We start from the raw sequence: 22,809 nt of genomic DNA, 5'->3' as shown, positions 1-22,809 counted from the left end.
TTGCTTTTTGCTGACGAAAAACTCAAAGCCTGAATATGACGTATTAAAAAATAATATCAGTTCTAACTTTTCTGCATCGTAGGGTTTACGCTTCCAGGATCATATCCCCCCTGAGGCCATAAATGAGATTTGAAGCGTGGAAGCCCGGATTTTGATTATGAACTCCCTGAAACAGCATCTTCAAAGCTGCTGAAGCTTTATTAACAAGCCCGAAGTTTGGTTTCTGTGCTGTGGTTCCCCTACAAATTGGAAAGTAAGAGGTCCTTGGGCGGCCTCTAAAAGGTTTCTGAGGTACGGTGAAAATCTCTTTAATTTTTCCTGCTTGATTCCAGCAGGTCCTTGGCTTCGTTGATTTTGGTTGCCAGGTATGGAGATCCACCTTAGGAAGTGGGGGAGAAAAGAAAAGAGAGAAAGTGAATACTACACAATGCTGGACCTAAATTAATAATACTACAGTCATATTTTCTGTGCCAACTCAGGAAGCTCAAACTGCCCAAGGAGCTGCTGATCCAGTTCTACAGAGGAGTGATGGAGTCTGTCATCTGCACCTCTATAACTGCCTGGTTTGGTTCCGCAACCCAACAAGACAGACACGGACTCCAGAGAGGAATTAGGACTGCAGAAAAAACAATGGCTACCAACCTGCCTTCCATGGGGGACCTGCATACTGCACGAGTCAAAAAGAGGGCTGTGAAAATATCTACAGACCCCTCACATCCCGGACATAAACTGTTTCAACTCCTTCCCTCAAAACGACGCTATAGAGCCCTGCACACCAGAACAACTAGACATAAGGACAGTTTTTCCCCGAATGCCATCACTCTGCTCAACAAATAATTCCCTCAACACTGTCCAACTATTGACAAAGTCTGCACTACTATTACTATTAATCTTCTCATCACTCCTTATCACCCGTCTCCTCCCACTTGTGACTGTAGGACTGTAACCTTGTGGCTTGTATCCTTATGATTTTTATTGACTGTTTCTTAGTAGGATTTGATTGCTTATTGTATCCCATGACTATTATTAAGTGTTGTACCTGATGATTCTTGACAAATGTATCTTTTCTTTTATGTACACTGAGAGCATTTGCACCAAGACGAATTCCTTGTGCATCTAATCACACTTGGCCAATAAAGAATTCTATTCTATTCTATTCTATTCTATTCTATTCTATTCTATTCTATTCTACTCTACTCTACTCTACCCTACCCTACCCTACTCTACTCTACTCATTAGTTTTGGGAAAGAGATTTTATATACAGGTAGTCCTCGACTTACGACCAAAATTGAGCCCAGAATTTAAGTTGCTAAGTGAGACATTTGTTAAACTGAGTTTCGCTCCATTTTACAACTTTCCTTGCCATGTTTTTTAAGCTTATCACTTAACCGTATCGTTAAGTTAGTCACACGTGGTTGTTAAGCAGTCACAGCGTCCGGGGGTGTCCCTGCGACCCCCCTTTTGGGACCTTCTGACGAGCAAAGTCCATGGGGAAAGCCAGATTCAACTTAACGACCGGGTTGACGAGTTATCAACTGCAGCAATTTACTTAACGGTGGTGATAAAGAAAGGCCATAAAATGGGACAAGACTCACTTAACAAATGTCTCACTTAACAACAGACATTTTGGGCTCAGTTGTGGTTGTAAGTCAACGACTAGCTTTGTGTGTGTGTGTTGAGTACAGATGATCGATAGATAGATGGCACATAGGTAATAGACACATACACACACAAACACACACATATGTAAATATACTCAACACACACACACACACACACACACACACACACGTATATGTATATGTAAATAAGCTCGATACCTCTGCTTCACTACAAAACTATGTGGTGGGGCTTAGTTTTTCGGGAGGCAAATAAGGGGGAAAAAATTCTTCCTCTGCCTACCAGGATCCATCGGTATTCACCTGGCTAGCGTCCTTTCAGTGTATGAGAGAGTTGAGGGCTGTTTGGTAACTGAAGCAGTATTTGCTGTGTGAGCAAGGAGACAGCAAGGAGCCTGGGTGTGGCTTAGCTCAACTGTTCTGGACTAAAGCTGGTTGCTGCTGTGAAACTAAAACTGAAACTCCTCTCCTCTGCTTGTGTTTTTCCTTTGGAAGAGATTTCTTTTCAGGTGGGGAGGGGGAGTAGAACTCCTTAGCATCGGAGTGTGTAAATAGTAATAATAATAATATAGGAAATTCTAATGCTCTGATGGTCATTTTGAAAAAAAATTTCTTAGTGAGCACCTAGAAGCCAAGAGGAACAGACATGCCAAATTCCAAGTTTGTAGGCTTTACGGTTCTGGAGATTTTGTGATGATGCATGAGTGGTATTTCACTTTTATATATATAGATATAGTTTTCTTGCAGGTGTTTAATTACCCAACTGCTAACACTGATGATGTTATCTAGTCGGGTAAGGAAATGTCTACAAGAAAACCCAAAGGTACTTTTTTAAGGGGCAACTGGACTTTCTTTGTTTTTCCTTGAAGGGGTTTCCCTTCTCATCCATGAAGCTTCTTTGGTTCTGCCGGAATTGTGGAGGATGGAAAGATTTATATTCCTTGCAGTCATCTGGTCATTAGCGCTCTTTCTGAGAATCATTGAGGCCACTTGGACAGATGAACAGAGAAACCTCCAGGTGGCCTCAATGACTCTCAGAGGGAATGCTGATGACCAGATGACTGCGAGGAATATAAATCCTCCCATTCTCCATCATTCAGGCAGAACTGAAGAAGCTTCTTGGAGGAGAAGCGAAACCTCTTCAAGGAAAGATCCAGAAAGTCCAGTTGCCCCTTGAAAAAAAGCACCTTGGGACAACCATGTCTTGGAGGACTGAGAATCACCATAGAAAATGTTTTGCTTCTCATCCAAGTAGCTTCTTTGAAAATGTTTTGCTTCTCATCCACGTAGCTTCTTCAGTTATTCTTCTTCAGAACTAAAGAAGCTTCTTGGATGAAAAGCGAAACCTCTTCAAAGAAAAACCAAGAAAGTCCAGTTGTCTCTTAAAAAAACACTTTGGGTACAATCATGATCTGAATTACTGAGAATATCCATGGATGTTTCTTTTGAAAACGTTTTGCTTCTCATCGAAGAAGCTTCTTCCGTTCTTCTTCTTCTTCAGAACTGAGGAAGCTTCTTGGATGAGAAGGGAAACCTCTTCAAGGAAAGAACCAGAAAGTCCAGTTGTCTCTTGAAAAAAAGCACCTTGGGAAGAGCTATGACGTGGAAGATGGAGAATCTCCATAGTTGTCTACAAGAAAATAACCAAGATATAATTCTACAAAGAAATTAAAAGGCAAGGCTCCAAAGATATGAAATCTAATTGGCAAAACCCACTGGCTGCTTCCTATCTTGTATTGCACTTCCTGGAAAGCATCCTATTTAAAACAACTAGACAAAAGTCCCTCACTCAGCCCAGATCTCCAAGCTTGCCTCATTAAGGACAGAGTGGCAGTATTAGATCATTGTTTAATGAAACACATCATTGTTTACATCCAAATTGATTTTAGTCTGTGCCTACACCAAGCCCGATGTGTACAAAATTCCCAATAATGTCTTTTATTAAATCAGCACCATTGCCGAAATCAACGGCCTTTTACACCTTTCATCCTAATGAGGTCAGAACTAATTTTATATTCCTGATATGAAAAAGGAACAGACAATAAATCTGTCAGAGATAGATAGATAGATAGATAGATAGATAGATAGATAGATAGATAGATAGATAGATAGATAGATAGATAGATAGACAGACAGACAGACAGACAGACAGACAGACAGGGATTGATAAATATGAGATAGATTATAGATGATAGATAGATAGATAGATAGATAGATAGATAGATAGATAGATAGATAGATAGATAGATAGATAGATAGATAGATAGATAGATAGATAGATAGATAGATAGATAGATAGATAGATAGATAGATAGATAGATAGATAGATAGATAGATAGATAGATAGACAGACAGACAGACAGACAGACAGATAGATTGATAGATATGAGATTGACGAATAGATAGATAGATAGATAGATAGATAGATAGATAGATAGATAGATAGATAGATAGATAGATATAGATAGACAGACAGATAGATAGATAGATAGATAGATAGATAGATAGATAGATAGATAGATAGATAGATAGATAGATAGATAGATAGATAGATAGATAGATAGATAGATAGATAGATAGATAGATACTTCACTCCCCCCCCACATTTTGGGCTTTTTAAATACTGAGTAACTCTCAACCATCTGTTGTTTCGAAGTGCAGAGTACATCAATGAACATATGGGCTGCCTTCTGAACCAGCTGTAGTGTAGTTAAAGTTATAATAAGAGCTTTTTTTGGAGTGGGGGAAGGAGATCCAATTGCATTAAAAACTTGGCTCACTGAAACATCTGTGACAAGCTATAGAGCCTTTCGCAGCACTAAAAACTAATACACATTTGTCATTTTATAACACATTTCTAAAAAAAAATAAAAAAAATTTCTACCCCCTTATTTATGGCTGTAAAGATTAAAATAAACTGTGTTATTTTTCGGCGTCCTGGCTAATATTTGTCTCTCTTCCAAACCTAAGTTTGACGTATCCAGTTCCAGAAATTCGGTACCTGACAGCTACTGTGTTTCCCCCGAAAATAAGACCCTGTCTTATATATATATTTTTGCCACCCAAAAAAGGCACCAGGTCTTACTTTCAGGGGATGTCATCCACTGACTAATCTCACTTGCGTGCATCGGCCCCCGGCCTCCTTTTCGCTGTCAAAGGCCTTCAGGAACTTCTTCTGCTGCAGCGGGCAAGGCTTTCCTGGAGGCCTTTGCAGCCTCAGGATCGATCCAGAGCTTTGTTATCAACCCCAGAGGCCTTCAGGAAAGCCTTGCCAGCTGCAGAAGAAATGGTCTGGCGAGGCAGGTGTCGGAGTGTGCGAGGCCTGGCTACCACTGTCCAAAGGTAAATAGTAGGGCAGCTCCACCCAACCTCCATCCCCATCCTAGGTTAATTTTTACCCCTCCACTCTGGAGTGGGAGGGATCTTAATTAGGGCTTATTTTGGGAGGTAGGGCTTATATTGGGCACACATGTAAAAACCAAGCTGGGACTTACTTTCAAGGTAAGTCATATTTTCAGGGAAACAGGTTAATTAGGACTGCGATTTTGTGAGTGACCCAAAAGACAGCCATCTTTAACTTAGAAGGCCAAATCTTCTTTATGAAAGCATTTGATGCAAACATTTTAAGGTTTGCTTTGACATGGGGTGCATAAAATCTGGCTGAGATTAATTAAAGGGTAATGAGAGAGAGAGAGAGAGAGAGAGAGAGAGAGAGAAAGAGAGCTGTTGGATCCAAACAAATATTGATCGAGACACATAACATACCTTTATCTGGGTGGTTCAGAATCATGATTTTCCGGTGAGCATTTCTAATCTTGGCCTTGCCAGCAGATGGACTGTAAAATATATATATTTAGAGCGCTTAGCATAAATCAGGAGTCTTGCAGGCGGAAAACTAGCCAATTTGCATTGCTTCAGAAAACATAAAATGCCATCTGGTGGTGAAAGCGAGTACTACATCTTTTCAAGAACTTTTTAAAAAGAAACCTAGGAGAATAGACTAGAATGCAGAATAGAATAGAATGCAGAATAGAATAGTATACTATACAGACTAGACTAGAATATAGAATAGAACAGAATGCAGACTAGACTAGAATACAGAATAGAATAGAATGCAGACTAGAATAGAATAGAATGCAGACTAGAATAGAATGTAAATAGAATAAATAGAATAGAATATAGAATCGAATGCAGACTAGACTAGAATAAAGAATAGAATAGAATAGAATAGAATAGAATGCAGACTAGACTAGAATAAAGAATAGAATAGAAATTAAAATAGAATAGAATACAGAATATGATATATAGCAGAATAGGAGTAGAGAAGAATAAAATTATTGGGATATTTTAATAGTCAACTGCACAACAGGGACATTTCTATCTGCTCTGTTGTTTTTTTCTTGAATGAAGTATCATAATTTCTGTGTTACATTTAAACCTGTGCACATTTTAAATACTATCAGAGTTAATATTCTAAATAACGGATTCAAAAGACACTGTGTAAAAAGACCCAAGTTCAACTATACAGGTGCTCCTCGACATACAACTACAATTGAGCCCAAAATTTCTCTTGCTAAGCGAGACAGTTGTGGAATTTGTTATGCCCCGTTTTACGATGTCCCTTTGCCACAGTTGTTAAGTGAATCACTGCAGTGGTTACATGAGTCACACGGCTGTTAAGTGAATCGTGGCTTCCTTATTGACTTTGCTTGTCAGAAGGTCACAGTGCAACCGTCATAAATATGTGCCAGTTGCACAATGTGTTCCCTCCCTGTGTTCCCTTCCCATCTCAATTCCTCTTCTCCTGTTTCAATGCTATTATTGTTCTGACCAAGGCTTCCGAGACCGTAATTACGCACCCGCTTATTTCAAAAACAAGTCTTGTTTTATTGTAACGCTGGGAATTGTTTTCATTCCCAGCCGGTAATTAATCTCAAACAGTCCCTCAAGATAAGCACCCACCTTTCTTTCCTGTGAAGTGCTGCCAATAACAGAAGTGTCGAATGAACTAGAAAAGAAACCCAACCGAAGTACAAAGAGCTTCAAGAATGAATCTGAACTGAATGAACTACTTTGCTTCCTGCAAAGGTTTCGTCATTGAGGTCTGACTTTTATCCCTTATGGGAGGGGCAATCACTTCCCAGCCTTACTCCTGAGTCGCCCCTTTTGTCTCAGCTGCTCTCGCCTTCTAGCAGCTCTGCACACATGCGCACTGGGAACAGGCTCCCCTTCTTCCTCTGCCTCGCTGCTGACAGACTCCAGAGGCTCCGGAGTCAGCACCCCACTCCCAGATGACCCTGGCCCCATCTCTTCATCGGATGCAGGACCCTCGTCCGAGTCCTCTCCAGACTCCTGGACTGGTCCCCGTTCTTCCCCACTGTCCGATTCCGCTGCCGTCTGCACAGGCTGCCAGCAAACCACAACAATTATTTTATTTTGTGGTGTATCTTGAATAACAGATTCAAAAGACACTGTATAAAAAGACACAACTGGATTTCCAAAGTGCACAAGGACAGCTGTTTTTGGAATGCCCTAGAGCTGTTGAGCAGAAAGTTCTGCTGGTAAATTCCCACACCGTTATCTCTTTCAGATAAATCTTCTTTTCAAAAGACTTACCTTTTGGCATTTAACACCCAGACAAGTTGTCAAGAAGGTATAAAGGAATTTCACATGAAATGTTGGGAAAGCAAATGTAAAGAAAGAACCTTTTATCATTTATGGAGGACATGTGAGAAAGCGAAGAAAGATCGGAGTAGGATTCCTATTCTAACACGTAAAATTCTTAAAGTGAACCTAAAGAGAAAACCAGAAACTTTTCTTTTGAGTTTAATGGAAACAAATATAAACACAGGTGGGTTATATACATACTTTTGCATTTATTTATTTATTCTGTCATGTTCGTGTAGTGTAAAATTGAAGGTGGTGATCCTTTGAGAGCTGTAGGCAATGAAATTTTGTTTATAATGTATGCCAATTAGTGTGCATTCAAAGTGACAATAAAGTTAGTCTATTAATTTTTTCTATTCTGAAAGACTTGGGAAATCTGTTTTATAGATTTTTTTCTTTAATATACATAAGTGCTTAATAAATAATACATTGTCTGAGTCAACTTAGTTATAATAATAACAAATATATTTTTTTTTTGCTTAAATATATTTCATCATTTTCTTATCCATAGTAATAGTCTTACATCTTCTCATTTCTACCTCTACTATCTTACCATTGAGAGAACAAATCCCACGTTAAGAAATATTCTATATTTTCCTTGTTCTTTATCTTTAATATCAATCTGTCCATTTCCTCAATCTAGTATTTTTTAAATAGTATATTTTCATCTGTAGGAATTTCCTCATTTTTCCAATATTGTGCAAATACAATTCTCGCTGCTGTCAAAATATGTAATATTAAGTATGCATTCCCTTTATTATATTCTTCTGGTATTATATCTAACAAGAACATTTCTGGCTTTAAATCTATATGTTGTTTTATCATTTTTTCTAACCATGTATGTATTTTCAAGGTTTTTTTCTTTTTTTGCCTTAGGGCATGTCCACCACATATGATAATAAGAACCCAGTATGATTACATTTCCAACACTGATGTTATATATACGTTGATGGCAGCAAGATTACTTTATGCACAAAAATGGAAGGACATTTTGATCCCCACAATGGACGAAGAAGGGTTGCAAAAGTTGGTGGAGTTAGCAGAGACGGCTAAATTGTCTGCTTTGATCCAAGAAAAAAAAAATTGTGTGTGTGTGTGTGTATTTTCTTACTTGGAAACCGCTTCTGGACTTTGTGCTTGAGGGGGGGAAAATGAAACTTTAATTTTGGGTTTTATCAATTAGATAGATCTGTTGTTATAGAACTGGCTAGTTTAAACTATTACGTAAAAGTAAAACACGGAGCTTTGATGTTATTATCTTATTCTACTGCACCAAAGGGAGTCAATGCCTTTTCTTTCTTTCTTTTTTCCCTTCTTTTCCACACTTTTCCCTTCCCTATTTTTCCTACTATTTGCTTTTATGGGGTTTTTTTGTATGTTATAACATAAACTAATAGCAATTGTTCACTTTTTTAAAAAAAAAAGACAAAAGGCTTACCTTATGCCTAAAATAAGACTAGCTTCCCGAACATTCATTTTCGATTCGAACCCGCCTTTGTAATACGAAGAAACGGTCTGTGAACAAAATAAAAAGGGAGAATTTTAGAGGAAGAGCAACTCTACTCTACTCTACTCTACTCTACTCTACTCTACTCTCTGCTCTGCTGCACCCTGTGCCGCTCTATCCCATCCCATCCCACCCTTATATCCAACCGGGAGAAAGAGAAGCCTTTTTATTCCTTCATTGGGTGACTTCAAGGTTCTCGCTGGGCCTGCTGAAATCTGGGGAAAGACCGTTTGGGAATCAGAGAGTAAAAGAGGAACGCGCTTGTCTCCCGTTCCTTTTCCGCTCCTCGGCCGGGTGGGGAAAAGGCTATGGATCCTCTTGTACGAGGAAACCCCGATTTTCACTGAGCGATCAGGAGACACAGGTGTCCCTTAATACCCATGCAATGTGACTTTTTTTTTTTTACATAATTAACTTAATTTACATTATGCGGTAATTGATGTAATTTAGTCACTGGCGTGCTTTTGTTCATTTGTGAAATTAACACCATTTCGGGAGTGGTGTAAATAGACACAAATGAAGTTAACGGCGACGATTGGGGAATTATGCAGAGGGTGAAGTCCGTGCTGAGAAGTCATCCATCTCACCCCAAATCCTCCGAGTTTCACTGTGCAGGTAGTCCTCGACTTACAATAGTTTACTTAGTGACTGTTCAAGTGGCCTAGAGGGGGAGCTCTCACCTCCCAATCAGGAGGCTGTGAGTTCGAGCCTAGGCAGAGGCAGGTATTTGTCTCCCTGGGCAGGATGAGAATATATCTGCTGAACAAAACTCTGCCCTGGGGATAGGAAGGGCATCCGGCCAGTAAAACTCGCTGCTAGCTCCGTTCATTTGCCCAGACTCCGCCCCGCAAGGGATTATGGAGTTGTTAAATGAAGATGATGACTTAGTGCGCGTTCAAAGTTACAACGGCACTGAAAAAAAGGGGCTTACAACCATTTTTCACACTTAACGACCACTGCAGCGTCCTTAGGGTCACGTGACCAAGTCTTAGCACCTGACTCGTATTTATGACGGTTGCAGCATTCCGGGGTCATGTGATTCCCCCTTTGGTGACCTTCTGACAAGCCGACTCCATGGGGGAAGCCGGATTCACTTAACGACCATGTTACTCATTTAGCCATTTCAACGATTCGCTTAACAACCGTGGCAAGAAAGGTTGTAAAGTGGGGCAAAACTCACTGAACAAATGTCTCACTTAATAACAGAAATGTTGGGCTCGATTGAGGACGTAACTCAAGGACTACCTATAGGTAGAATCATCATATTCACATCTCTTTTCACACATCATCTTTATTTTATTTTACTTCTAACTTCCATTTTTATTATTTAACCATTGACAGAATAGGTCCCATAACCATATAATCACGATGGCGAAGCTATGGCATGTGTGCCATGCAGAGCCATTTGTGCAGGCACGCGAGCCCCAGGCAAACTTACCTCATTGCGCATGCGCACGCCTCCCAGCTCATTTTCAGGCCTTTTTTGGCCTGAAAATCAGCATGGAGGTGCGCGCATGCGCAATGCAGGTAAGGGGGGGTCGCACACGCGTCAGAAGTCCGTGCATGCACAGAAATGTGCGGTGCATAGGTGGGTGGGTGGGTCGCACACACATGCGCAGGGGAGCGGGGCATTCATGTGCGCAGTGCTTTATGGGCACAGGCACATGTGTGCGTATGCGCGCGCACGCGCACACTTTTGGCACGTGAGGACAAAAAGGTTAGCCATCGCTGGTGGAGGTATCCTGCTTGACCCTCACCTGATTTGACCCACGTCTGACCCATCACAAGCAGTGGTGGGTTTCCAAATTATTTTCCTACTGGTTCTAAAATACAGGGCTCAAATACAGACCTCTGCCAAGGCTGGGGAACTGCCTGAACTGGTTTTTTTAGCTCAGCTGAGGCGCAGCAATCACGCAAATCAGCTGAGCTTCGTAAGGGCACACAGGGCGCAAATACAGACCTCTGCCAATACTTGTGAGCTGCCTGAACTGTTTTTTTACCTCAGCTGAGGTGCAGCAATCGTGCAAATCAGCTGGGATTCACAAGCGCGCACAAGGCACAAATACAGACCTCTGCCAACGCTGGGAACTACCTGAACTGGTTTGTTTTAGCTCAGCTGAGGCGCAGCAATCACGCAAATCAGCTGAGCTTCATAAGGGCACACAGGGCTCAAATACAGATCTCTGCCAATACTTGTGAGCTGCCTGAACTGTTTTTTTTACCTCAGCTGAGGTGCAGCAATCGTGCAAATCAGCTGAGATTCACAAGCGCGCACAAGGCTCAAATACAGACCTCTGCCAACGCTGGTGAACTACCTAGGCGCAGCAATCACGCAAATCAGCTGAGCTTCGTCAGGGCACACAGGGCGCAAATACAGACCTCTGCCAAGGCTGGTGAGCTGCCTGAACTGTTTTTTTACCTCAGCTGAGGTGCAGCAATCATGCAAATCAGCTGAGATTCACAAGCGCGCACAAGGCTCAAATACAGACCTCTGCCAACGCTGGTGAACTACCTGAACTGGTTTGTTTTAGCTCAGCTGAGGCGCAGCAATCACGCAAATCAGCTGAGCTTCGTCAGGGCACACAGGGCGCAAATACAGACCTCTGCCAAGGCTGGTGAGCTGCCTGAACTGTTTTTTTACCTCAGCTGAGGTGCAGCAATCATGCAAATCAGCTGAGATTCACAAGCGCGCACAAGACTTAAATACAGACCTCTGCCAACGCTGGTGAGCTGCCTGAACTGTTTTTTAGCTCAGCTGAGGTGCGGGAAATATAGGAGAGATAACAGCAGGAGTAGGCCCAATCAGAGGTGGTAGTTGCCGATTCTCCAAACTGGTCAAAATTTCCACTACCGGTACGCTGGAACCGGTCCAAACCAGCAAAATACCCCCTCTGATCACAAGACCCTCACTTAATGCAATCCACACCTGACCCATACCTGACATCCTCCACACCTAAGACCCATCACAACCACCTTCACTTGACGTGACCTTCCCATCACGAGACCTACGGACCACACAAAGCCCTTATAAACAGAAGGACACTGTCACCCCTTAAACTCCGCTGAAGAGGTTACCTAGTCTGGTAATAAAACGTTTGGAAAGTGACCCAACAAGCTTCGGAGATGGAACTTCCACCCTTGCTTTATCTTCCCCGTCAACGTCGCACTGTGAACCGCGTGCCGCTTCTCCACCATCCCTTTCAGCGCCTTCTTCGTATTTACTAACGCAATAAGGAACTAATTTGGGTTGAACGTTTTCGACAGCTATGGCTACCGCCCACAGAATCGAGCGGGAGGTAAAAATAGGGGTTAGTGTTCCATCAGATCCAGGCTCGGGGTTGCTAAACTCTCGGTCAGATCCCCACCGCTTCAAAAGAGAAAGAGGCAAGGGGTGGATAATAGAAGGGCAGGGAAGAGGAAGTGGAGCGAATGGAAGAGAGGAGAGAGAGGAACAAAAGGGAAGGAGCAGCCCAGCCAAGCGGAGGCCGATTAGGCGGACACAAAGAGATGAAAGCGGGGGATTTAGGTCAGAGACAAATAGGATTTTAATAATAGATGGAGCTGGGGAGAGCTTCTGCCTCACACCAGAGGCAACAGGAGAGGATTTGGGTGCCCTCCCCAGTTTGGAAGAGTAAAGTTGCCAGCAAGCAGCAGATCCTACTGTATGTATACGTATAATTATGTGTGTGTTTGTGTACAGCTATAGTTATAGGCCACTAAATGAACTGTTAGAACTCAAGGACTACCTGTATATACCATATATATACTACCTGTGTGTTTGTGTTTGTGTGAAGCTCTGCACTAGAGTAGAGTAGAATGGAGAATAGAATGGAGAATGGAACGGAACAGAACAGAATACAACATATGGAAGGGAAGGGAAGGGAGAATAGAATAGAATGGGAATGGAATAGAATAGGAATAGAATAGGGAATGGAATAAGGAATGGAATGGAATGGAATGGAATAGAATATAGAAAAGGAATAGAATAGAGTCGAGTCGAGTCGAATCGAACAGAACAGAACATATGGAAGGGAAGGGAAGGGAGAATAGAATAGAATCGGACAGAATAAGGAATGGAATAAGGAATAGAATAGAACATATGGAATGGAATGGAATGGAATGGAATGGAATGGAATGGAATGGAATAGAATAGAATAGAATAGAATAGAATAGAATAGAATAGAATAGAATAGAATAGAATAGAATAGAATAGAAGATATGGAAGGGAAGGGAGAATAGAATGGAATGGAATAAGGAATAGAATAGAATTTGGAAGGGACCTCAAAGGTCTTCTAGTCCAACCCCCTGCTCAGGCAGGAAACCTTCTACCATTTCAGACAAATGGCTATCCAGTCTTTTTTTTTATTTTAAATAATCTCCAGTGTTGGAGCACACACAACTTCTAGTGGCAAGCTGTTCCACCGGTTAATGGTTCTCACTGTCAGCAAATTCCTCCTTCGTTCTAGGTCTGATGCGTTTCCACCCGTGGCTTCTTGTCCTGCCTTCAGGTGCTTTGGAAAATAGGTTGACTCCCCTCTTTCTGGGGGGGCAGCCCCTCAAATATCGGACGGCTTCTATCCTGTCTCCCTGGATCCTTCTTTTCATCAAACGAGACCTCTCCGATCCCACCGCCACCCGGATGCCTTCTGAAAGAGCCGGGTTCCTCCCCCGGCTTCTAACACGATGAAAGATGATCTGAGCTTACAACTTACGGTAGCTGAAATATTCCTCGCTACTTGGGAGAAGATTTCTTCTAAAGGTTTCCGGAGCTGGAACGCATAACGACCTATAAAATATTGAAACCAAAAGCAACTTAGCCGTCTGTCTATCTGCTGAAGAAGGAGGCAGCATTAGCACTTTCAGCCAGAAAACCGAGTATTTCATTTTCTTTTCTTATTTCCTTTTCTTTTATTAGCTGTTGCCCTTTTTTGTGCGTGTGATTCAGATGGTTTTCCCCAGTGGATCGTTTTGGAGGCTAACCCAGTCCAGCAGGAAGAAAAATTGGCAGCTCTTAATTTTTACAGTATTATAAGGGGGGAAAAATATTTCTTTTAAGGAAAAAAACAAAACATGCTCATCCCAAAATTATTTACGCTGATATTAAACTCTTTTTCACGACTGGCTCTGTTTCTTCCAAATTTCTTATCGGGGTATATTCCTGAATTGGAATAGAGCCTGGTTACAAGGACAGCCAATGAATAGGCATAGCAACTCAGTCAGCCAATGAGGACTGTTTGGAAACTGAAACTAGAAGTAGCCTAGGCGTGGCTCTATATTAAGCTCTGCAGCCATGTTGAGCTCTGAGTCTGTTTTTTGGAAATGAAACTGCTTCTCTGCTGTGCGTCTTGCTTGCTTGATGAAAAGTTGAGTTGCTGTTTTGCTCTGAACCTGTAACATGTCTGCTACCGTTTGAGTTTGCTCCATGTTGGAGAAATCTACAACTGGTATTGTAAAATTTACTTTACACGTTTATAAAGAAGTTAAATGAAGCCTCAGCCATCTGTGTTTACTTTTCTGGCACTGAATTTATGCCACAAAACTCTTGAGCATTTCTTCCATCTCCTGAACTTTACAGAAAGCAACGTTGTGCGTTTGCTTCCTTCAGGAACAAATAAGGGCGGGAATCTCAGGGTTTTTATAAACGTTCGTTTAGTGACCATTCCAAGTTACGACGGCACCGGAAATAAGGGACCGTTTCCCACACTTGTGAGACCGCTGACGCACCTATCGTGGTCAGGACTCGTACGTATGATGGTTGCAGTCCTCCCCGAGACATGCAATCCATTTTTGCTGGATCCGCTTAATGACTGTGTGACTAATTTAATGGCAGAAGTTCACTTAAGAAATAAGGCAAGAAAAACTTTGCCATGGGAATTTTGGGCTCAATTCTGGGGGTACGTCAAGGACTGCCTGCATTTAGGTCACGGCCCATAGAGCAACAGGTTCTACTGTTTGGGTTTGTATTTTTCTTTTTTTAAAAATCAATTTTATTAAAGTTTTACAGTTTTAAAAACAAATCATATTTACAATTTTTGCAGTACGTTGTGGTATTGGCTTTTCCATATTCATTTACATACATACATACATACACACACACAAAACACACGTAGATCAATTACATTTACATTTTGCCTCATCTTTTGTTCCCGTTATCTAACCAAACATACCATTTCTCCCAGACCATATAGTATTCCTTTTCTTCCTTCTCCTGCAGTTCCATTGTAAGTTTCTTCATTTCCGCACAATCCGTAATTTTTTTTATTAACACATTATCTGTGCGACTACTCTCTGATTTCCAGTTTTGAGAATATGTTATTCTAGTTGCTGTCAATATGTGTATTATTATATATTCAATTTCTTTCTTGTAATCACTTCTCATTATCCTTAATAGGAACATTTCAGGCTTAAGTTCTATTTTTCCCCCAGTTATTTCTTGCAGCCAAATCCTTATTTTGTTCCAAAATTTCTTTGCTTTAGAGCACAACCACCATATCTGAAAGATGGTGCCGGGAGTCTTTTTACATTTCCAACTTATCGGGTTCAAAATTGGGTAGTTTTTGGCCAATCTCGCTGGTGCTATATGCCAATGATAAAACATTTTGTAGAGATTTTCTTTGTACATGGCTGCCATTGTTAATTTATATATTTTTTGTCCAAAGTTATTCCCAATCCTCTAGTTGTATGTTGTATCTGAAATTTTTCATCCAGGCAATCATCGTTTATTCCTGGTTTTGTATTTTTCAATTTATTGCAAAACCATACTGTACGGGAGGCTGTGACTTGGGAGGTTTTAAAATCCCCCTAGCAAATCAACAAGTTATTTAAAATTAAAGTTGCCCCCAATTACATCAAATCAGCAGGCCACTCAATGCAGCCAAAGTCAACTCAAAGGAAAGTTTACTTTTTGATATTTATTTTATTTATTTATTTTTGTCGATTGCTCACAAGATAATAGATATAAGTAAAAACATAGTAATGAATGCATGGATACATATAAGAAAAATAAAAAAAAATAAAAGAAACAATAGGACAGGGACGGTGGGCACGTTGGTGCGCTTATGCACGCCCCCCTACAGACCTCTTAGGAAAGGGGTGAGGTCAATAGTAAGACAGTCTAAGGTTAAAGTCTTTGGGGTTTGGGGAAGAAATCACACAGTGATGGATTGGTAATCTCACTGGATATAAAAGGTAGCGGTCCTGGTTCCCCCCATTAATAAATTGCATTATATTAACAAATGGCACTTTATTCTGAAGCGTATTTATACTAACCTCCAAAGGCAACAGCCGCGATGCCCAGGCCAACTCCAATGACAGATTTGGCCTATTAAAAAGAAAAGAAAAAAGAAAAAGAAGGAAGATATTTAGAGGTCCAACACCGGAGAGAAATGGAAAAGCCACGTGCACAAGGATTCAGACACAATTTTGTAAATAAAAAAACTAAGTCAGATGCAGACAATAAAAATTTGGACTCCTAACCCGACTGCGTTGGGAGTTATGATGCTTACGCACTCAAGGTTAACCAAAACTCAAGGAAAGCTTTGGAAAAAGTCAAGGGGATATATTGGTTTCAGATGATGCTCGTCATGCTCCTGTTGGAGACTGACTCTGAGGGAGAAGAGGAACAGCCAACAGGGAGTGGAAGTGTGGCTCCGGAGGTCATGGAGGAGGCTGGGGAAGGGCAGAGGACAGCTGGGCAGTCAGAGGAAGACCCAGGCCCATCCCCTCTCCATCCTAGGGCACACAGGGTGGAGAGGATAAAGGATAGACAGGAATGTCATGGTCTACGGGGGAGGAAAGGGCCTTGATCCTCTTCATGGGCTGCAGCTGTGAGAACTGGTTAAAAGGACGGACCTGCGTATGGGCCAGTGCTGGAAACAAAGCTTGGAAATATCTCTAGTCTGTCATTCCTCTCTGAGTTTGGCCTCCTTCCCAGCGTGTGTTCCAGATATCTTCAAGTCCTTATCTTGCCTGATTCCCTTAATTGCTTCAGTGTGATTTGTGTTGTTTTTACTCTTTATAATTTATAGGCATTTTTAGTTTAAACGGCATTTCCTCCTTTTCATAACTGTTCGTGGGGGAGTGTGTATGTATGTATGTATGTATGTATGTATGTATGTATGTATGTACGTACGTATCTTCCAATCTACCGGTATCATGTCTATCTCTATATCTCTGCATCCATCCATCCATCCATCCATCCATCTATTTATCTATCTATCTATCCATCCATCTGTCCACCTACCCACCCATCCATCTCATCTATCATCTCTAATCTATCATATCTATGTTTATCCTATCTCTCCATCTATCTCTCCATCCATCCATCCATCTATCACTCCATCTATCTCTCCATCTCCATCTCTCCATCCATCCACCCATCCATCTATCTCACCTATCATATATCTTCTGCTTATCATGTCTGTCTGTTTATCCTATCTTTCCATCTCCCTCTCTCTCTCTCTCCCTCTCCCTCCCTCTCTCTCTCTCTCTCTCTCTCTGTGCTGTCCCTCTCAATAGAGACCACTTTGAACCGCACCGAACAGCAACATATGGACGCAGAGAAGAACAAATGAACTCAAAGCTTTTTCTGAAGGCAGCGCCAGCGTCTTCCACAATGCTAACCCAACGCGCCGCACATTATTCAGAGCTGGCTTTCGTTCTGAGAGAAATCCCATTAATATTCCTAAGAGCCCAGCTGATGCACCACTTCAAGTGATTACAGTTCACTGTTGGAATTCTTGTCATGTTTTGCCTTGTTCCAAGAGGCCCAACTCCTCATTCTCAAGAATAATTCTTTCCACTTGTACAGCATCTTTAATCTAAGCCTCTTGAAATAAGTTTACAAACATTAATTCTTACAATACAAGACACACAGTAATTAGGCTGCTCATTTCGTTAATGGGAAAAGGTGATGTTTGTTGCTCTCGCCCATGTAAGACATGCACCAAAAATGAGAGAGAGAGAGAGAGAGAGAGAGAGAGAGAGAGAGAGAGATCTGTGGTTTTTATATTATGTGATCGAAGTGTTCTAGAGCAGTGGTCACCAACCAGGGGCCAGGGAGCACTAGTGGTCCGCAAGAAAATTTTGGTGGTCCGCAGAGAAATGTCACCCCCAAAGCAATTAATCCAGGCTGCGCGGGAACACAAGGCTGCGCTGCCCACATGGCCCACGGGAACACAAGGCTTTTGTCACTTGCATTGTGAACAACACAAGGTAGTGAAGGGGGGGGAAGGGCAAAGGGGGGGAACTTGCCCCACTTGCCCCACGCGCCTGGCCTGGCCACCAGGCTGCTTCTTCCCGCTTCTTTTTTCTTCTGCTTCTGGCTGCACGCAAGGCAAGCAGCCCAAGTCTTTCTTTCTCTCCCCCAAACTCCGCCAGAAATGAGTCTTTGGGACAAGGCCTTCTGCTCCAACAGGCTGCGCCGGCATGACAAGTCTCACAAAGACTCATTTCTGGCGGAGTTTGGGGGAGAGAAAGAAAGACTTCTGCGGCTTCTGCTGCTTTCCTTGCATGAAACCAAAAGTCTCTCCCCTCTCTCTCCCCCTCAGAACAGAGCTGGAGATGGTATCCTGCGACTTCAGCCCCTCACAAGTCCACAGCCAGAAGAAAAAGAATGACAGACTTGGAAGGGACCTTTGGAGGTCTTCTAGTCCAACACCCTACTCAAATCAGGAGACCTTATATCATCCTGGTCAAATGGTTGTCCAATCTATTTTTGAAAACTTCCAACGATTGATCACCCAACAACTCCTGGAGGCAAACTGTTCCACTGATTAACTGTTCCCATGGTCAGAAAATTTCTCCTTGCTTCTGGGTTGGATCTCCCTTTAATGATCTTCCAATAGGATTCAAGAGAGCCAAGTTCAAGTCTACTCTTAGGTCTGGATGGATGGCTACCACTGGATACTTTTAGGCCACACATCCTCTCTACTTCATCATTGTTGAGAGAGGGACATTTTTTTTTTTTCTGTGGCTGGAAGTAAAGATAAAATACTGGTCCTTTTTCTTTCCTTTCAATAGTATTAACTGCAGTTGACAAGTCCCTGTCATGGACTTGGCAAGGTTTTCCCACAGGGAAAGGTTTGCCATTGCCTCCTTTCCAGGGCTGAGAGAAAGCAACTGGCCCAAGGCCCCTCAGCTGGCTTTGAGGCAAAGGTGGGGCTAGAACTCATGATCTCCCAGTTTCTAGTCTGATGCTTGAACCGTTACACCAAACTAGCTCTCTAGGGGTGTCTATGGAGATTCTTTCTTTGCTTTTCTTGAAGATGTTTCGCTTCTCCTCCAAGAAGCTTCCTTCAGTTCTGGAGAACTGTTCTCAAGAACTGAAGAAGCTTCTTGGATCTGAAGCGAAACGACTTCAAAGTAAAAAGGAAAGTCCAGTTGCCTTCTGAAAAAAGCACTTTGGGGATAGCTCCCTAAGATAAATTTTTAGGAAGCACTGACAATTCTCTCTCTCAAATTGCAAATGTCCAGTTGGTTTTTGAAAGGCAATAGAGAAAAATGCACCCATTTGCTTTATACAATAGCCGTAAGAAGGCCCCTTATTACTAAAAATAACACGAATTAACGTATTTGCACACATTTAATCATTTTCAAAACTTTGCATGCAGTCTTGTAATGCATTCATAAAATATGCAGTCACCGTATTTTAATTGGGGACCGGAATTTTCATTACCCAATTCCTTATAAATTATTCTGGCACAGCCATAAATTAAACCTTCCTGAGAAATCAACATAATGAAGAAACCTTCCTATAGGCGAAAACAAAGAAGCACTTTATTCCATTACTTCAAATCAAGCTCTTTTCCCAATATTAAAAAAAAAAAAGTCAGCAAACCACTGTCAGTCAAAAATCATATTAGTGGTCCCCTGGATTTAAAATTATGAGTTTGGTGGTCCCTGAGGTCCAAAAGGTTGGCAACCTTTGCAATAAAGTAAACTCAACTAAATCATAAGGTTTTCCTATGTTTGTGGTGTAAAGCAATCAAATAATTGTGGAAAGTTTTGATGCATTTTAAAAGACGTGCCTCTTGGAAAAAGTTCGTGGTTTCTTAAAAAATGCTTAAAAAAGAGCTTAGAGGCTTAAAAAGAGCTTAGAGGCATCTGAAGGATTAAGCCATTTTTAATCATTAATTTTTCTGGAATTCACCTCGCCAGATCCTTTTTTTTTTTTTTTTTGGCTATCTTTGCAATAAATTAACAGGACAATCTCTTTGGAAATGAAAAGGAAAAAAAAAAGTACATCTGTCCCTATGAAATAATGCAAAAATTTCCAGCAGAATCATTGGCAAGCTACAGGTGAGCTGTCAAAGATCAGAGAAAGAATGGTAAGGCAAAGAAAGAGGAAAGAAATCGATTTGGTTGCTTCGACTACATTATTTTGGCCCATGCTCATTTTAACCGGATTTTCAAATGCTACATTAGACAATATTCAGCCCTTGACACAAAATTCCTTAGGCATACATAAACTGAAGGTTTTTTTCCTGCTGCTTGAAATAAAACTGGGAAATGAAAGAAAAAAAAGATGGATGGAAAGAAGGAAGGAAGGGAGGGAGGGAGGGAGGGAGGGAGGGAGGGAGGAAGGAAGGAAGGAAGGAAGGAAGGAAGGAAGGAAGGAAGGAAGGAAGGAAGGAAGAAAGAAAGAAAGAAAGAAAGAAAGAAAGAAAGAAAAAGAAAGAAAGAAAGAAAGAAAGAAAGGATGGAAGAAAGGAAAGAAGAAAGAAAGAGAAGGAAAGAAGGAAGGAAGATAAAAAAAGGAGAAGGAAAGTAGGAAGGAAGGAAGATGAAAGAAAGAAGAAAGAAAAAGATGGAAGGAAAGAAGAAAGAAAGAAGGAAGGAAGGAAGATGAAAGAAAAGAAAGAAAAAATGGAAGGAAGGAAAGAAGAAAGAGAAGGAAGGAAGGAAGGAAGGAAGGAAGGAAGGAAGGAAGGAAGGAAGGAAAGAAAGAAAGAAAGAAAGAAAGAAAGAAAGAAAGAAAGAAAGAAAGAAAGAAAGAAAGAAAGAAAGAAGATGGAAGGAAGGAAAACGAAAGAAGAAAAAGATGGAAGGAAGGAAAGAAGAAAGAAAGAAAGAACGAGGAAGATGAAAGAAAGAAAGAAAAAATGAAAGGGAAGAAAGAAGAAAGAAAGGGAAGGAAGATGAAAGAAAGAAGAAAAAGATGGAAGGAAAGAAGAAAGAAAGAGAAGGAAGGATCAACTAATCATCTCACAACAGACCTTTAGTCCCAGAGACTAGATGAATATCCTTTAGTGCTTTTTGAAACATTACAATTTTGCAATTGTACAATTCTCCCATAAAATGATTGTTTTCAACATCCCCCAATCAAGCCTCCACATCCACTGAAGTATATCTGACCCTGTTTTGCTTTCTGAGACCAGCCAAACTTGCCAATTGTAACAATTTCTTTAATAAAAGAAAGTTATAAAGGTACTAGGAGAAGAAAAGGCAACCAACAGCAATTATACCTACAAAGAATGGGTCTTTTGTATGTGTGCGAAGTTTAATATAAGACTTCAATGACCATGCTGCCTTATAATAAATTATATTATAATTTATATTATAATATAATAATTTATATTAAATTATATTATTTAATTTTGTTGTACGAGGTGCAATGACAATGAAGTAAACTAAACTAATTGCTTATACTTGATCTCTATGCCAGCAGGGGCAACTCATAAGCGGTGTAGTTACCATCCACAAGTACAGAAATGATCACCCTCTTTGGGAATGTTTTTTTTTTTTAATTTCCCCATCTGGGCATCGCCTGGTGGTCTCCCATCCACCTTTCAACCAGACCTGATCCTGGCTTTGCTTCTTTTCTTTTTTTTAAAGCAAAATATAATAAATCCGAAACACTTAAATCCTACTATTATCCCCTTTGAATCCTCATGGGAAGATAACTCTTGTTTATTAATAGAAAAATTCCGCTCTCTGACTTCAGCACCAAGATCCCACGGAATTGAGACAGAAGTGAAAGAGGAAATGAAGCCCTCTGCGCATGCGCCAAAGAAAGCGCGCTGCCGGCCCGTTGCTCGGCGCCGGCAACGCAATCTCCAAGCCGCTTCAGAGACACCACTACGCATGCTCACAAGAGACTGGCAACTGTCATGTTTTGAACGTTAGGCCGCTGCTCTCTTTCTACGGTAGCCCCGCAACCCCCGACACTGACCAGCCCGTAGTTGATGTCCGGCCCTTGGCTGCTGCTGCCGCCGCCGCCGCCGCTCCGGCCTACGTACTCCGCGTAGCGAAGAGACTCCGTGGAACTCCCGAACCGCTCCATCGTAGTTAGCCCAAAACGAGGAGAAAAAAAAAAAAGAACGACCTACGGAAGGTCAGAAAGGACAAAATGAATGTGAAAGTCTGGCTGCGATTTCGGGCGTCCTTTCCCCTTGGAATGCGACTGATGATATCGCCCATGCGCAGTAGCAGAATGTGAAGCTCGACGTGACTTAGAATGCCAGGACTGCTGCCTTTCCTTATGACGTCTGGTTGCAGAAACCAATTCGTTTACGTTCTATTCCTATTTAGATTCATTTAAATTAAATGGGTAATTTCACTGATTTTTTAAGACAACACATTCTAAACTTTAGAATGTGTTGTCTTAAAACCAATTAAATTACCCATTTAAATTAATATAAATTACCAACACCAATTAAAAACACCAATTACGTTAACAATCTTTCCTTTATTCCTAGTCTTCTCTGTAATAAATTGTTTGAACCCATTTAAATGCAAATGAATATTTGAAGACACATTTGTAATCATTCTGATCCATTTGCCCAGGATGGTTGGTTCTAAGCACAATTGGACATGTGTGTGTATGTATCAATCGGATGGATGGATGGATAGATAGATAGATAGATAGATAGATAGATAGATAGATAGATAGATAGATAGATAGATAGATAGATAGATAGACGGACAGACAAATAGATGATAGATATAGAAATAGATGATAGATTAGAAGATAGGTAGGTAGGTAGGTAGGTAGGTAGATCTACCCATTTGGAACA

At 41.2% G+C, this 22,809-nt stretch overlaps 2 protein-coding genes across 2 annotated transcripts in view; both read right to left on the bottom strand.

Moving 5' to 3' along the window:
* Positions 1 to 22,809, bottom strand: part of TNFSF11 (TNF superfamily member 11) — a 258,185-nt gene that overhangs the window by 108,794 nt on the left and 126,582 nt on the right. The window lies entirely within an intron of this gene.
* On the bottom strand, positions 180 to 22,214 carry DNAJC15 (DnaJ heat shock protein family (Hsp40) member C15). The gene is made up of 6 exons (XM_026705364.2): positions 21,966 to 22,214; positions 16,064 to 16,115; positions 13,507 to 13,580; positions 8,726 to 8,802; positions 5,386 to 5,456; positions 180 to 379 (listed from the first exon to the last, which is right to left on the bottom strand). The coding sequence occupies exons 1-6, from the start codon at positions 22,074 to 22,076 to the stop codon at positions 309 to 311; spliced, it is 456 nt and encodes a 151-aa protein (XP_026561149.1). The 5' UTR covers positions 22,077 to 22,214; the 3' UTR covers positions 180 to 308.

Source organism: Pseudonaja textilis, chromosome 8, assembly GCF_049901715.1.
Source record: "Pseudonaja textilis isolate UNSWEBS1 chromosome 8, rPseTex1.2, whole genome shotgun sequence".
NCBI classification, from domain to species: domain Eukaryota; kingdom Metazoa; phylum Chordata; class Lepidosauria; order Squamata; family Elapidae; genus Pseudonaja; species Pseudonaja textilis.
This window is presented reverse-complemented; position numbering and strand designations above follow the sequence as displayed.